Genomic DNA, 17,040 nt, shown 5'->3' with positions numbered 1-17,040 from the left:
ATACCAGAATATCTACTAAAAGAAACACTGCATTTAGCTGTCCAGTTACTGAAAAAAATATTGGAAATGGATTGATGAAAGTTGGATGATTAAAAAAACAATTTGCACAATTTATTGGCAGTATTAAACTTGATGACAACATAAATAACAGCATATATACTTTGTTGAAAAACTGCAATGAAATTCACAAATTTCAATTACGGTTTTGGAATCTTGAGATTTAAATATTTGGTGTATTACAAAGAAACGATAAATTTTATAATTACAAATTTTAATGCTCTTTAGACTTCTTCCTAGGAGGCAGGCAAGCATCATCACTCTCGGTATCAGAGAAAAAGATACTGGTGGAGTGGGGCTGTTGGGTCGCCTTAGACAGAGGAGAACCCCTACTGACGACGTTTGTAGCGACATTTTTATTAGATGATTGGGGCACATCTTGGGCCTCCTGGAATAACAGGAAGTGGGAGGTTTTACACTGGATATTCTAAAACTATGTAATTTTTGCATAATGTAGTATAGATCTCTGTACAAAAATGTTTAGTATCAATTGTAAATTTAAAAAAATTATTTTTTCTGTTTTCAATTTCTGGAATTAAAAAGTGAACATTGCTGAGTTATTAAACAAATTGGCCTAGTTGTCTTCTTCAATCATGCAGACAAGAGTAAAATAATTAATGCTTTTGGAATTTCTTCCTCCTCCGTTTACCTTTAACTTTTTAAACAATGGAAACTAAACATTTTAATTCTGGGTGCTTTTTGTCAAAACATTTTAATACAAATATACTAGTCTTTCATGAAAAGAAATTTTATTTATAGTGGATGTCTCCAATAACTCAAGTTAAGCTGCTGAATTTATTTCTTTATTCCATCCAGTGGTACAACCTGTTTTACACTCAATGACAAAAAACCGGACGCTCGTATTTATTTTCCACAATATATATAAATATTAATATTGAAACAAAAATGTACACAACATGGTTTTCTTTAAATTCACTAATTCGTGGTCTGCTTGACCAATTAATTAAGGTTTTTAGTTGAGATAAAAAAGTCAATGGTACGAGCGGGATTCGAACCCATGATCTTCGGCTAGATACGCTGCTGCTCTACCACTTGAGCTATCGAGACTTCTATCCACTTGGACACTAACTTCCCATCTCAACCTGACCTTTTTGAATTTTCCCTCCTTTTTGCCATTGGATCCATTCCCAATCTTGGGGTTGAGATGGGAAGTTAGTGTCCGAGGGGATCGAGGTCACGATAGCTCAAGTGGTAGAGCAGCGGCATATCTAGCTGAAGATCGTTGGTTCAAATCCCGTTCGTGCCATTGACTTTTTTATCTCAACTAAAAACCTTAATTAATTGTAATAAATATTAATATTGAAACAAAAATGTACACATAACATTGTTTTCTTTGATGAAACAATAAATTTGAGAGAAAAAATTATCAATATTTTTTGTCTTAAAAGCATGGTTTTAAGTTGAGATCTTACTCGGACAGGTGCTTTGGTCAATGTTGGACATAGCGTCCGTTACATAGTCCACCTTTGGTCTACCGCGCCCTACTATCTGTGATGGTCTGGAGCAGACGATGGGAAAAAACGTTGGTAAAGGTTCGGCTGACTCCTTATACAAAAATGTCTTTCTATACTGACTTCTTTCCCCACCCCTTCAAAATCCAATGTGAATAAACATAAAATAGAAATATCTCACTGGCGCTCTCAGCATGACATGCAAGAATGGCACAATTACGCAGAAAACAAACACTTTGAGTGAATAGAAATACTTTCATTGAATATAATTTTTTTTTTGCATTGTATTAATTCATTTTTTTCACATACTACATTTATTTGATAAAATAATGTTTGTAAATCCCAGGCGCTGAAGATGATCTCAATAAAGATCGAAACGTTGAACAAAATGTTTTTCTGAAACCTACGATTCAGACTGCATCTCACGATTTCCAAATAATCATAGGCTAACAGTTACTAATCACCACACATTAAATTTTAATTTATCACTAAATGATTTTCCAGTGTTTTTGTGAATTTTCTTTCCAACCATCATAATTAAATAATTTTCATTAAAACTCGTGAATTTCATATCACGTTAAATTTGGTTTATATTAAAATATGTTATAATTAATATAACGATAAAAATACATATATACAACCATTTCGATTTTTAAGGTGTCTGTGTTCCTGAAAAACGCCTTCGAACAACCACAAAGGACGAAGAAAAGAATAAAAATACATGAGAAATGTGATGATTAGTGACCGTTAGTTCATGATTATTCAGAAATTGTGAGATGTGGTCTGATGTGATGTAGATTTCAGCGAAATATTTCCTTTATCGTGCCAACGTTTCGATCTTAATTGGGATCATCTTCAGGGCCTAGGATTTACAAACATTGTTTACATTTAACAAATATATGTAAGATGTGGAAAAAATATTTATTTATAAAATTATTATAAAAATTATTTATAAAAAAATATTTTTTGCATTGTATAAATTAATTTTTTTTCTACAGCCTACATGTATTTCTTAAATTAAAAAAATGTTTGTAAATCCCAGGCCCTGAAGATGATTGCATTAAAGATCGAAACATTGGCACGATAAAGAAAATGTTTTTATGAAACCTATATCACACCAGATCACATCTCTCGATTTCTGAATAATCAAAAATACATGAGTTTGAAATAAAAAAACAAAATATGAGTATCTGGTTTTTTGTTTTTGAGTGTATAAAATGCATATACAAATTTCTAATACAATGTAATTGAAGATGGCAGAACAGCAATTACAACTTACAACATTGAAAACCATTTAAAATACACTTATATATTAAACAAAGAAAGCTCTGTATAAATAAAAAACAGTATTTATTGACAATTTACTTTGAAAAACTGGTTGTACTTACAGAAAGTGCAATATGCTCATATTTTTTCGGCGTGATGGTTGTACTTTTTGTACAGTTATACGTCTTATAGATACCGACTAACAAATCGGCCAGTTCAAACATGTTCGATCTCAGCGATATGATTATAAACTGTGCGTTTTTTGTCCGATCCTGAAAAGTGCATGAAATCACTCAATAAAAGCTCGAATAAAAAGTTACTGTGTTGATCTTACTTTAATGTAGTTTCCGACGATTGATACATTTTTGAAGTCGAGCGCAGCGTCAATTTCGTCCATGACATAAAGCGGACTTGGCTTGTAGTAATGAAGAGCAAACACAAGTGCCAAAGAGGATAAGGTTTTTTCTCCACCTGACAAATTGGAGATCTCCTTCCATGACTTTTTGGGTGGCCTCACGCTGAATAGAAAAGCGTTCAGTTGTTAAGTCTAATCATTGGTATGAGTTAATATGTTAAATTACAAGATATTTGTGCAAGTGTAACTACTGAAAATTTATCTAAAACAATGACGATGTTGTAACTATCTATTAGGTGCAAATAATGAGAGAACAGGGCCACTCTGCAATACTTTTTTTTCAAACTATTCTTAATTAAAAGTTCAAGAGCTAAGTGCCGACCTCTAAGGTGGATACTCTGACTTGATCTTAAAAAGTTTTATGCTAAGCAAGCAATAACTACCTTTTTACCATTTGATTAATTATGTAAACATAATTATTTATTTAATTAACTCAGCCTTACCTAAATATCACGCCTTCAGTAAATGGGTCGAGAGAATCTTTCAGTTCGAATTCCGCATCTCCGCCAAGTGTGATCATCTGGTACATTTCTTTTAACTTGGTGCTTATAATTTCAAATCCGGTCATGAACTCTTCAAGCCTAGCTTGTTTGAGCTTCTCAAAACCTTGCCTCACTTCATCCCTCAGTTTTGTCGTATTGTCCAATTCAGCCACTCGGTCTTTGTAAAAAGAATGCTATAATTCGAAGTAAAAGAATTCTATAGTTTAAATTAAACAACCAGCATATCCACTCTTGGGTGTGCTATGAATGTGCATATATTCTACTTTGTTTCCATTTAATATTCTCAAATCAGACGGGTAACTTTAGTTAAAAATGTGGTAAAACCGCTGCATGTTTAGGCGTTGGGGAGGAATGCTGGGAAGGGCAAGGGAAAAGAGACAGTAGTTGTACATGAGGTGGGATCGGGTTAGTATGGATTTTTTTTTTTTTTTTTTTAATGGATGGATGGATTTTCAACTTCATTTAAAAAGGTAACATTTAGGTTGTTGTGAATGGTGTGGTTAAGAAACATAGAACAGCGCATTCATAATGGACTAAGAATTTGTGATTGTAAAGTCTGAATTCTGTGGAGAAAGGAATGTTTGGCTGAACTCCAATGTTCTATGCTCTATTTCCAATTTGTTTCAAACCAGCCCTTTGATTTGAATTCCACCCGTGACATTGGCTTTTTTAAAAATCTCAAATCTAACGTCGAAGAGGATTGATGGGAAGAGATCAGGAGGAAAATGGGGAGGTACATGGGGATTGGAAGTTGCTGTGGAATTTTTGGTAGCTGGATTTTGCAAATCCATTTAAAACATTTAGGTTGTTATGGATGGTGCTATTGTATACATGGAATGGGTACATATTAACAATGGTTCTAAGGATTTGTGATTGTAGGTCGCAGTATAGAGTGGTACATTTAGAGGTATTTGATAAGGGAGAGTTTAGATCTGTTGTCTAGTAGTCTTTTGAGTTGCAAGAGTTGCAGAGGGATTCCAGGTGTTGTTTGTTTTGATTCTCCCCCATTCTCTAAACTACCTGTTGGCCAGGTAGTTCTTAAATGGTTATTGTTACTGTTAGAGACCAGATTTTTACGCAGTTGCATATTTTGTTTGCCACCACATACATCCAGGGAAATCAATTATCTATCCGAATCATGTATTTAGGAAGCCGTAGTTTAAATTTTATAGAGCATATTTTTGCATGTTTGATGAATATCGCATAAAATTGCATATTTGAACAATAACGCATATTTGAAGGATTTTTACATAAAATCGCATTTATTGCGCAAAATGTTTAAAATATTATATTGGTTTTGGGAAGAAGCACATAAAAAAATCTGTAAAAAAATAACTAGTTGACAAAAAGTTGGTTTAATTCGAAGAAAACTGAAACAGGCTGCAACGACGGGAATAGAATTCTAGCAATACTGACAAAAGAATATAAAACCCCTTCTTAGGTCTTACTTCACTATTCAATACAATCACAAATTTTAAGTGACCATAAGCACAATTTCATAGAAGACAATTTAGAGAAGTACTAACATTGATTATATTCAATTAGTATAACATATATAATTTAATTATGTAAGTGAGAAAATATTTTTGTTAAACATAAATAAACTGTAGGGGGAGTCTGACACGAATGGTTTAGGCGTTGACACAGTGCTTAACACTGTAAAGTAACGGTCAAATCCAGCTGCCCTGCATTTTTACCTGACCTACTTAAGCCGGGAACACACTTATCCGATGCAACGCCGTGCGACGCTACCCAATGCAAATCCAAAGTCCATTTTTCCAAAAGATTGTATTACCCCCCGTGCAGATCTGCCACTCTACGCTTTGTGATACCCACCACCCAGATTTTCGTCGGGTCGAATCCAGTACAGTCGAAAACAAAAGAACCGGACACTTAACTTTATTCAAACTAAATGCATTATTGACGTTACATTAATTACAACAAACTTATTTTAATATAAACCAAATCAACCGAGATCAAAAATCCATTAGTTTTTATTTTAAAAAAATATAATTTAAATGGTTTGGAAGAAAATTGATCAAAACACCGGAATACCATTTTTGAATATAATGAATTTAACTAACAATTTATTACACGGTTTTGCTCATAAAATTTAACTAGCAATTTATTTCATGGTTTTAATCATAAAATACACCATTTTCGTTGAGTAGCGTCAGAACAGAACACTCATATTTTTTGTAGTTTGTTTCAAACTATATATATGTAATTTCGTCATGATATTAATTACAACATTCTTGTTTTAATATAAACCAAATTAAACGAGATCAGAAATTCATGAGTTTTTATAAAAATTTAATTTAATTATGATGGTTAGGCAGAAAATTTATCAAAACACCGGAATAACTTTACTTAAAACCATTAAATTCACTAATTTCGTGGACCGCTTGACCAACTAATATATTACAATTAATTAAGGTTTTTAGTTGAGAAAAAAAAAAGTCTTGAAAAATGGCAAAAAGGAGGGAAAATTCAAAAGGTGCGGTTGAGATGGGAAGCTGATGTCCGAGTGGATTGAGGTCACGATAGCTCAAGTGGTAGAGCAGCGGCGTATCAAGCCGAAGATCGTGGGTTCGAATCCCGCTCGTGCCATTGACTTTTTTATCTCAACTAAAAACCTTAATTAATTGTAATTTATTTAAAACAATTAAATTTAACAAACATTTATTACATGGTTTTGCTCATAAAATTTCACCATTTTCGTCGAGTAGCGTCAGAACAGGACACTCATATTTTTTGTAGTTTGTTTCAAACTATGTATATGTAATTTCGTCGTTATATTAATTACAACATTCTTGTTTTAATATAAACCAAATTAAACGAGAACAGAAATTCATGAGTTTTTATAAAAATTTATTTAATTATGATGATTAGGCAGAAAATTTATCAAAACACCGGAATAACTTTATTTAAACCAATAAATTTTACAAACAATTTATTACATGGTTGTGCTCATAAAATTTAACTAACAATTTATTACACGGTTTTACTCAAAATAATGCATTAAGAACAAAAGATGCATTGCGACTGTGACACTGATTTGTGATATACGCTGTGTGACTGTACATGGCGTGTGCTTGACATCGCATAGATGTGCACACCCTACCAAAACGTGGCAAGGCGTGGGAGCATCAGTTAGCGTGTTCCCTGCTTTACAAGTGGGCTTTTTTTCAAAAACACAGGGTTCAAATAACCTCGTAGTTGAGGGGTGGATGGAAAACACCTCTAAATACTTGTGAATTTTAATTATTTTTAGCTTTAATATCTGTTTCGTTTAATTAACTATATTTCTGTTTAAAGTTACTGTGAGAGTAAAAAACTGGTTTACTGCGTATCATTGCATATTTTAACATATTAACACTGCATATTTTTGCTTATTTCAGTGCTTTCAACTGCATATTTTAAGGCATATTTTGGCAATCTTTACTTCATAAAAATCCGGTCTCTTGTTATTTTAATAAACTCAAAATGGAGCCCAGAAAATTTCCAAAGGCCACTTTGAACAAAGGACCATTGTCACAAACAAGACATCCTAGCAATCATACATACCCGCAATAATTTCTCTGTTGTTACATAAAAAAAAAATATATTTTGAAAAAATAACAGGAAATTATATTTTGTGCTGAATTCACAAATAATAAAAACAAACAGAAGTTTTAAGACTAAGAAACAATACCTTTTCTCTGTAGTCCTTGATGACCTCAAGGTTGTGTTTTGCATCGCTTTTTTCAAGCATCTGCCCAGTGTTTACGTGTATGTATTCCAAGTGTCCTTGGTCGATCTGTTCAAGTTCTTCAGGCGGAATTGTAGGAAGCACTTTTGTGTGGGCACCCCTTTGGTCGAGTGGCAGGTTTTCGTCATCTTCTTCGTCTTCCTCCTCAGGAATTTCATATAATTTCAAACAGGTCAACTGTTAAAACGAAAAACACAAATTCTTAATATATACATATTTTTTAAATTCAATTTATTTTATTTACCTGCTTCTTCTGAGATGCAATACATCCTTTAATATCATGTATTTCTTTTTTAAATCCATCAATTTTCTGCTTTTTATTTATAACCGACGCTTTAAATTTGTTTATATCACTCGAATAATTGCCCATTCCTGAATCCATTTGTTTAACTGAATTTTCAATTTCCACTATTTCATTCTACAAAATCAAATTGCAATTTTTCCATTATCATATCACTTATAGATAGATCATTTTTTTAAACTCACAGTAAGAACTTCAATTTTTTGATTTAGCAAATCTGCAATTCTTATGAGCTCTTTGTTCTTTTCACTCGCATCAAGTAGCTTTTGTTCAGCTTCTCCTATTTCATTTATGTAATTTTCAATATGAGAAGCACATTTAACAACGTTTCTGAAAAACAAATAAATGTGTGAATTTGTACTACCACCTTTTCCGCAATAGCTTATTACCTTTTTGAAGTGTGTATTCCTACATCAAGTTTAGTTATTTCCTTCGTTATTTTGTCTAATTTTGTAGTTATTTTGTCGAGTTTTCCTCTGGCTTCTTTTATTCTTCCCCCAGTCAAATCCTCGATATTTTTCGTATAGACTGCAACTTCACCCTCTAGTTTGGCTGATTTCTCTGATGCTTTGTCAAAGTCTGAAAGAAAAAAAAAAATGAGATCATTTTTTATTTGTAGACAATAAATAAAAATACATACCTTTTTTTAATTGGTCAAGATTAGTTTTGAGGCGGCGTGTTTCACCTGGGTCGGGAGCTGCAGCTTTCACAACTTCTTCCTGTTCTTTCACTTGCTGTTTGAGTTCTATGACTTGTTGTTTCAAACCCTGTGATGGTAATTTACAATGCAAAAAAAATTATACTAAACAATTATTCGTTCAATCTACCTTGATCTCAATTTCAATGTTATTCTGTTCAATCTTCCATTTCCGAGTGTCCCTAGTGAGTGATGCGACTTTTTCTTCGAGTTGGTTCATTTTAGAATGCAATGCGTTGCTTCTTTCTTGAAGTTGAGCAATCTCAGATTCCATTTCTAGCAAGAATAATTTTGTCAGCAAAAAGAAATTTAAAAAAAAATTGATTTAATTTTTACAACTTACCTTCAGAGTTGCCTTCTACTCCAGTTGCAACTGTTGCAGATCTACCCATTCGTCCTGTACTCTTCTGCTTACCACCACCAGACATTGTACCTAAGAAAATATTACTTATTTTATAACAAAAGTACAAAATGTTTGTCAATGTATAAGTACAAAGTAAAAAATGCATAAAAAATATTCTTCAACATTTCTCAGTACAATTAATTCAATTGAATTTTTCTAATTAATATTATAAGCTTGTTCAAAGTAGTAATTATTTAAACAGAATTGTTGAAATGGTTCACCTGCAATCTCTATTATTTCACCGCTGAGAGTGACAACTCTGTATCTGGTAGCACCATAAGCACACCTTTTAGCCTGATTTAAATCTTTCGCCACAAGAGTGTCTCTGAGGCCAAAGTAAAACGCTGGTTTTACCCTCTCATCATTTACTTTGATCAGATCAAAGAGTCTGGGAACGTTCTCTGGAGTTTTGATCCCTCTTTGGTACTGCGCTTTGAGTCCTTCCTGCTGGTCTAATGCTATAAAGTTACCTCGTCCAACATCATACTTTTTGAGCTGTTCGACGCAGGCTTTAGCCGTTTTTACTGTATCTGTGACGATATAATCCAAAGGCCCACAGGCGGTGGAAACAGCACAGTCATACTTGGCATCGATACCACCAAGGTCTCCCAATCTTCCAAATACGCCGGGCAAAACCCCCTTTTCTTTCTGTTTCATTATGAACTCCAAAACCCTATTCCTCGACCTGTTTGCCTGAAGGGATGACCTCTTTTCTTGGAGCTAAAATAAAATCATACTTTTTTTTTTGTTCCCTTATAATTCCACTGTGTATCATTATACCTGAGCTCTGAGTGAATTTAATTTTTCCATAGTATGGATTTCTTCAGGTTTAACTGTAGACAACTCCTTCTGAGATTCTTTCAATTCATTCATAGCCACAGGTAATTTTTGTTTAATTTTCTCCAACAACCTACAATTTATAATTTTGTTTTATCACAATTATAAGTTATACAAATCACTTGTGAAACAATTTAAACTAAGGAAGGAGTTTTAGCTTTTTTCTAAAACAAAATTTTGAGGAGTAAAAGTCCAAAGAATTGGAATAAAAATGTGCGACCAGCAAAAATGACATTCAATAATTGACTATCAAAAGTCTTACCTTGTTTTTTCTTCAAGCGTTGCTGATCTTTGTTGTAAAGTTGATGTGAAATTCTCCAATTTAGCCTTTTCTTTCTTTTCATTGTTTTCATAAACATCAAGCTCAGTTTTTGCCAAATTGTACTGGAAATGATGATTTGAAATGATTATTTGAAAATTAAAAAAACCCGCTCGTTGATTATTACCTTCGCTTTCGCTTCATCTCTAGATTTATTCAGCCCGATGAGCTTATTGCTGAGAACATCCTTTTGTTCTTGGAGTTCTCGCGTCTCCTCATTGATGCTCTGAAGAGTCTCAGAAAAAGCTACTTCCTCTTCATTTTGAGATTTTTTTAGTTTTGCCTCAACCTTCCTCAATTCTTCTATCTCTTTGGCATTTTTATCTGGAATCTTTTCTAATTCTGCCAACTACAACATATGCAATTAGTACACCAATTAAGTTTTTATCTTTAAATAATACTTACTTTATTTTCTTCCGATTTTTTGGATTCCACAGCTCTTTTTCTTCTTTTATTTGTTTCACTGATTTCCTCTTTGAGCTTTGTAGCAGAATTTTCTGTTTTATTGAATTCATCACACATTTTTTCTTTTTCTAATTTCTTCTTTTCTAAATGTCTATTAAGATAAAATTAAATTAATTCACATATCAAAAGTGAATAAATAAAAAATATATCAAAAGAAGATTACTTTTGTTTTGAAATTCTTTCTTCTTCCTTGGAATTTTGCTCTTTTTCAAGTTCTTCCAGCTTGCTTGTATATTCAGCTATCTCTTTATCGACTTCTTCCTTCTGTTTTTGAACAGTCTGCAGCTTATTTTCATCTTCCCAACTGTAATATGCATCGTTAACCAAGAAAGATTTAGAATACGTTTATTTACACATTCTATCGATTAATTACATTCTCTTTTGGAAAAGCTTGTTGCTCAAATAGGCATATCTGTTTGAGATTTTCAAATATTCTTTTGCCTCTTCATACGACGGTTTGAGAGCGTTGCAGTCATTTTCAGCCATTTTGCATTTGTTGAATTTTTCTTGCCTTTCCTCTTCTAGTTGTCCAACTTTCCCTTCCAACTTACACAGTGGTTTCTTAAAAAATATAAACATATTAATTGTTGTAAATAACTCATTGCACAATTTGGATTACCATGTATCGCCTAGTACCGATAATGTCTTCTAGGTACTCTAACATCCCAGTGTCATGCTCATTCTGGGCTTTTGGCTTCATCATGGCAATCTGTTCAACCTCACCCTAAGGAATTAGAGAAATTGAAAAAATATGTTTTTTTAAAAATAAAATAAAATAAATATGCAACCTGTAAAATTAAAAATCTGTTGTGGACCAGATCAATACCATGTGAACGAAGAATGGCTGCTACTTGCTTGAAATGGGATTTTTTACCATTGACTGTGTAAAATGAGGAATTGTCAGCATTAGCAGTTCTGCCGATGACGATGTCTGAATTTGGTATAACTTCAAAGTCATCCCCATCCTAAATACAAATAAACATTGCCCTTATAATTTTATAAAATGTTTATAAGTTTTGAAAAAAAAAAGAAGAGATTGTTTAATATAACAAATTAATTAAAAACAGCTAAATTTGTCTTTCTAATTAAGCAATTTATAATTTCTAAGTGAGATTTTCTTTATTTAAACTTTTGCACTGTATTAAAATACCTAAGTTTATTAAAGTACTTACTTTATCTTGTATTTGGTGAAAATGTACTTCAACCGAACAGCTTCTTATATTCTGAAAGTTCTCAGATTTGTGAATGAGAACAGAAATTTTTTTTGATCGAATCTTACTTGCTCTGTAACCAAATACGAACAGCATGGAGTCTATCACGTTACTTTTTCCACTTCCATTCGGTCCAATAATGCTGGTGAAACTCTACAAAAATTTCAATGTAAAGCCAAATCCAACGATAAAAGTTTAATAATGCAATTACCTTATGAAAAGGTCCGAGCACTTGCCGTCCGGCATAACTCTTGAAGTTCATATTCACGATGTGCGTGATAATGAGGCGAGGGCCTGCAGTTTCAGAGGAACAGAGGGCTACAGGAGGCGGAGGGACATAAACTCCTCCTATGCGAAATCCTCCTTCTTCCTCTTCGTACTCGCTGTCTGTATCAGATTCCGCTGGCTGTGGGTTTGTTTCCCCATTTCCTGCCTTTTGGCGTTTTTCCGACACCGGCACTTTTACCACCCTGAATAAATATAGAAATGGATGAAGCAGTGCAATAAAAAAATAATTGATATTGGTATTAGATTTTTTTTAACAAGGGTATTTCAACTAAGATGTTATATGAACCCTCGGGGTGTCGGTGTTTTTGGAAAAAAAACAAAAAACATTTATATATTGGGTTTGAATGCAGGGCCGCTGGATTCGAACCCAGGATCTTAACCGTACAGTGATGAGCACCGGGTCAACGCCTAAACCATTGCGGCCATCTGGTCTATGGTTTCTAACAGGACTGTAGCAGCAAAACAAAAGAATAAAGTATACAAGGGACAACATAGCTAACTGGAGTAAATCATGTTCTCAATACTTCAACAAGAAAAAAGAAAAAAAAATACACTGCTCATCACCCCTACATGGAACTACCGCACTGAACTGTACAAGATTATTCCAAAATTCCAAATTTAAAAAATTCAAATCTGTCCATTCCACTCTAAACTTTCATTTCAAACGATTACTCGACAATCTATCCAATTTTCACGTCTTGTTACTGTCGTTTATCATACAGTATGACAACAAACTATGAAGGTGTTGAAGTTCTGTATTTTTAACAATAATAGAAACTAGATTCAAAACACTTTCAATGAAAGATTTTTTTGTTTAGTCCGCCACTTTTTCCAGTTGAATGAAGGAAATTGGTGATACAAGCACGGGATTTCCGGCAGAAAGTGTACTAATATACAAACTTTGCCTTGACGTTTCATAGTTGAATTTAACAGGTTGATTGGAAATGTGATCATTAATGATATTTAAGGATTACGCGAGGCGTAAAATGACAACCGGTAAAGACTTACGATTTTCTTTTCAAGATCCGCTTTTCCATAATTTTACGATTTGAGAGGGTTTTGGTCGGTTTTTGAAGTACGAGGTTACGGCAACTAAGACGAACTTAGCGCTCGCAAATAAAAGTCCCGAGTTGCGCAATGAGAAATAAACTAATTTCGGTTAAACTAATTGCAGAAAAGATTTCTAAATTGAAAACCGGCGCAAATTAAACCAACCATACTGTCAACAATAAATTCTCTTACTTACATATTTTTGTTTTTATTGGTGTTTTGATGCTATGCACAAATATAAATATGAATCGTGCCGTCTTAAAATATTTACGAGTTAAAAACAAAAATTGGCCGAGCACGCAAGAATAAGCACTTGCGTCCTGTTTTCACTTGCGGCCCGAAAGTTGAAGTTCGACCGATGACGGTTAAACGGTCAAGTAAGAAATCCCGCTCGAAGGTTACAACACGGTTGCCGGGTAAAAATGGCAACCCCTATGCGACTCATCGCACACTGGGACAGTACGTCAGAATCCCCCCTCAACATCATCACTGATGCTGGGATGTTTACAAGGATAAATGATTAAAGATCATTAAAAGGAGTGATGCAGGGGGGGATCTGCTCCTAGATAGTAATTACAGATTATTTAACAAAATTATTTTCATTTTATAGAACTAATAATCTATAATAATTTTTACACAATGAACTGTTAGAACAATAACACAGAAGTTACTCATAAACAAGAAAACAAAGTAAACGGAATCGAAATGTGTCAAATTAAGTTAAAGTCCATGCTGTTTATAAAGTTCGAAAAGTTTTTCAAATATTTGTTCACTAATAAGCTTCCAAAGATGCAGGCCATGCTTCGCCCTGAAGGACAACTACACTTGTCGTGTCTTTCTTTTATGCTTTGGAAATATCAATACACTCATGAATGATGTCCAGATGAAAGGTTTCACATGAGGTGATATTGCTTCTTTCAAGACTGATCTTTTTGTCTAAAACAGCATTACTCAATATCATTTGAAACGAATTTGTCCTAAAATCATTAATTTCCCCTCGTACAGTAAGTGATACTTCAATCGGTAAAATGATTCTTTGCAGATACCTTTGAACAAGTTTTTTTCTTTTTCCCCTTTCTTCCAGCGAAACTGTGGCTTTTTCCGTCACCCATTGTCACTCGCAAAAGTGACAGAACTGACGAAAATATTGGACGAACTGAGGCGAAAACTTTATGTAGTCTATACACCCTCAGTTCAGTTAATTTTACAGATTTTTACAGGTTTACATAATACAGATAACTCTGCAGATATACTGAAGGTGTGTACACCATTAAAGAGTAGACAAGGTGTTTAGATTATTTTTAAGCTGGCGGATGGTGGAGTGATGGTATAGTCAATGTGGGCAGTAAAGTTTGATTTGGAAAATAACAATCCATAAAGAAATTTATGTCAGGCTTTGTTAGGTTCGTCGGGCTGACTTTTATCAAGAAAAGAAAGATTAGTGGAACATGTGCTTGGTATGATCTCGCCCAGCACGGGGGGGTGTTGATCGGGTCGTAAAATAACAATCCTTAGAAAAACGGAACAACGTTCTAAGCACAACAACGCGTGGATACACATTTCACTTCAAATCCACCAAAAATTGAGAACGACGTTCCAACGTCGCTAAGCCGGGAACACACCCGATGCTACGCCAGGCATCGCTACCCGATGCTACCCGACTCAAATCCAAAGTCCATTTTTCCATAAGATTGTATTACCCCCGTGAACATCTGCCCGATGCTATGCAACGCTACCCTACTCTAAGCTCTGCGATCCCTACTATCCAAATTTTCGTCGGGCATCCAGTATAGTCGAAAACAAAAGAACCGGACACTCATATTTTTATTCAAACTACATGTATTGTTGTCGCTATATTAATTACAACAAATTTATTTTAATATAAACCAAATTAATCGAGATTAAAAATTCATTAGTTTTTATTTTTAAAAAAATTTAATGGTTTGGTAGAAAATTGATCAATATGAAATTTTGTCTTTATATTAATTACAACATTCTTATTTTAGTATAAACCAAATTAAACGAGATGAAAAATTCATACATTTTTATAAAAATTATTTAATTATGATGGTTAGGAAGAAAATTGATCAAAACACCGGAATAACTTTATTTAGAACAATTAAATTTAACAAACAATTTCTTACATGGTTGTGCTCATAAAATTTTAACTAACAATTTATTACATGGGCTTTGCTCAAAATAATGCATTAAGAACAAAAGAGGCGTTGCGATTGTGATACTGATTTGTGATACACGCTGTGTGACTGTACGTGGCGTGCGCTTGATGTCGCATAGATGTGCACACCCTACCAAAACGTGGCAAGGCGTCGGGTAGCATCGGGTAGCGTCGAATGGCGTAGCATCGGGTAAGTGTGTTCCTGGCTATAAGCATTGCAATAAGTGGAAATCCTGAAGCCGGGAATACACTGGCCCGATGCTACGCCATTCGACGCTACCCGATGCTACCCGACGCCTTGCCACGTTTTGGTAGGGTGTGCACATCTATGCGACATCAAGCGCACGCCACGTACAGTCACACAGCGTGTATCACAAATCAGTATCACAATCGCAACGCCTCTTTTGTTCTTAATGCATTATTTTGAGCAAAGCCCATGTAATAAATTGTTAGTTAAAATTTTATGAGCACAACCATGTAAGAAATTGTTTGTTAAATTTAATTGTTCTAAATAAAGTTATTCCGGTGTTTTGATCAATTTTCTTCCTAACCATCATAATTAAATAATTTTTATAAAAATGTATGAATTTTCATCTCGTTTAATTTGGTTTATATTAAAATAAGAATGGTGTAATTAATATAACGACAAAATTTCATATTGATCAATTTTCTACCAAACCATTAAATTTTTTTTAAAATAAAAACTAATGAATTTTTAATCTCGATTAATTTGGTTTATATTAAAATAAGTTTGTTGTAATTAATATAAAGACAATAATACATGTAGTTTGAATAAAAATATGAGTGTCCGGTTCTTTTGTTTTCGACTATACTGGATGCCCGACGAAAATCTGGATAGTGGTGATCGCAGAGCTTAGAGTAGGGTAGCGTTGCATAGCATCGGGCAGATGTGCACGGGGGTAATACAATCTTATGGAAAAATGGACTTTGGATTTGCGACGGGTAGCATCGGTTAGCGACGCATGGCGTAGCATCAGGTAAGCGTGTTCCCGGCTTAGCGAGGTTGGAACGTTCGTTCTCAATTTTTGGTGGATTTGAAGTGAAATGTGTATCCACGCTGTGTTGTGCTTAGAACATTGTTCCGTTTTTCTAAGGATTGCTATTTTACGACCAAAACAACGCCCCCTCGTGCTGGGCGAGATCATACCAAGCACATGTTCCACTAATCTTTCTTTTCTTGATAAAAGTCAACCCGACGATCCTAACATAGCCTGACATAAATTTCTTTATGGATTGTTATTTTCCAAATCTAACTTTACTGCCCACATTGACTATACCATCACTCCACCATCCTCCAGCACGCCGTCGCGTACAGTCCACAGCGTTTATCACAATAATCACTATCACAATCGCAACGCATCTTTTGTTCTTAATGCACTATCTTGAGCAAAACCTTGTAATAAATTGTTAGTTAAATTTTATGAGCACAACCATCTAATAAATTGTTTGTTAAACTTAATTGTTTTAAATAAAGTTACTCCTAACCATCATAATTAAACAATGTTTATAAAAACTTATGCATTTTTGATCTCGTTTAATTTGGTTTACATTAAAATAACATGTTGTAATTAATATAACGACAAAATTACATGTACTTAGTTTGAAATAAACTACAAAAAATATGAGTGTCCTGTTCTGATGCTACCCGACATTACAAAATGGTGTAATTTTACGAGCAAAACTATGAAATAAATTGTTAATTAAATTTTATGAGCAAAACCGTGTAATAAATTGTTCCAATTTTAGTATATGTACCGCCGAAGCGAGTACAATAAATTGTTAGTTAAATTCATTATATCAAAAAATCG

At 33.8% G+C, this 17,040-nt stretch overlaps 1 protein-coding gene across 1 annotated transcript; it reads right to left on the bottom strand.

The window, feature by feature from the left end:
* Nucleotides 1-86: 86 nt before the first annotated feature.
* On the bottom strand, nucleotides 87-13,156 carry LOC106668486 (structural maintenance of chromosomes protein 4). The gene is made up of 23 exons (XM_014397305.2): nucleotides 12,994-13,156; nucleotides 11,909-12,167; nucleotides 11,659-11,850; nucleotides 11,275-11,451; nucleotides 11,106-11,210; nucleotides 10,860-11,047; nucleotides 10,650-10,790; nucleotides 10,427-10,577; nucleotides 10,149-10,370; nucleotides 9,965-10,086; nucleotides 9,646-9,775; nucleotides 9,087-9,585; nucleotides 8,806-8,895; nucleotides 8,593-8,738; nucleotides 8,406-8,532; nucleotides 8,155-8,344; nucleotides 7,951-8,095; nucleotides 7,709-7,882; nucleotides 7,408-7,641; nucleotides 3,654-3,886; nucleotides 3,130-3,313; nucleotides 2,918-3,067; nucleotides 87-445 (listed from the first exon to the last, which is right to left on the bottom strand). Exons 1-23 carry the CDS (start codon nucleotides 13,020-13,022, stop codon nucleotides 272-274), a joined length of 4,062 nt encoding a protein of 1,353 aa, XP_014252791.1. The 5' UTR covers nucleotides 13,023-13,156; the 3' UTR covers nucleotides 87-271.
* Nucleotides 13,157-17,040: the final 3,884 nt, after the last annotated feature.

The sequence above is a fragment of the Cimex lectularius genome, unplaced genomic scaffold (assembly GCF_000648675.2).
Source record: "Cimex lectularius strain Harlan isolate CLEC.00 unplaced genomic scaffold, Clec_2.1 scaffold36, whole genome shotgun sequence".
Lineage (NCBI taxonomy): Eukaryota > Metazoa > Arthropoda > Insecta > Hemiptera > Cimicidae > Cimex > Cimex lectularius.
Note: the sequence above shows the minus strand (reverse complement) of the source record. Positions and strands in the feature narration are given on the sequence as shown.

Bases quoted from the DNA above. Each gene is read 5' to 3' on its own strand.
- LOC106668486 (XM_014397305.2), bottom strand. From the start codon at position 13,022: ATGGAAAAGCGGATCTTGAAAAGAAAATC. The intron at 11,851-11,908 runs GTAATTGCATTA...AAATTTTTGTAG, and splicing joins TGCTCGGACCTTTTCATAAG to AGTTTCACCAGCATTATTGG. The intron at 3,314-3,653 runs GTAAGGCTGAGT...TTTTCTATTCAG, and splicing joins ACTGAAGGCGTGATATTTAG to CGTGAGGCCACCCAAAAAGT.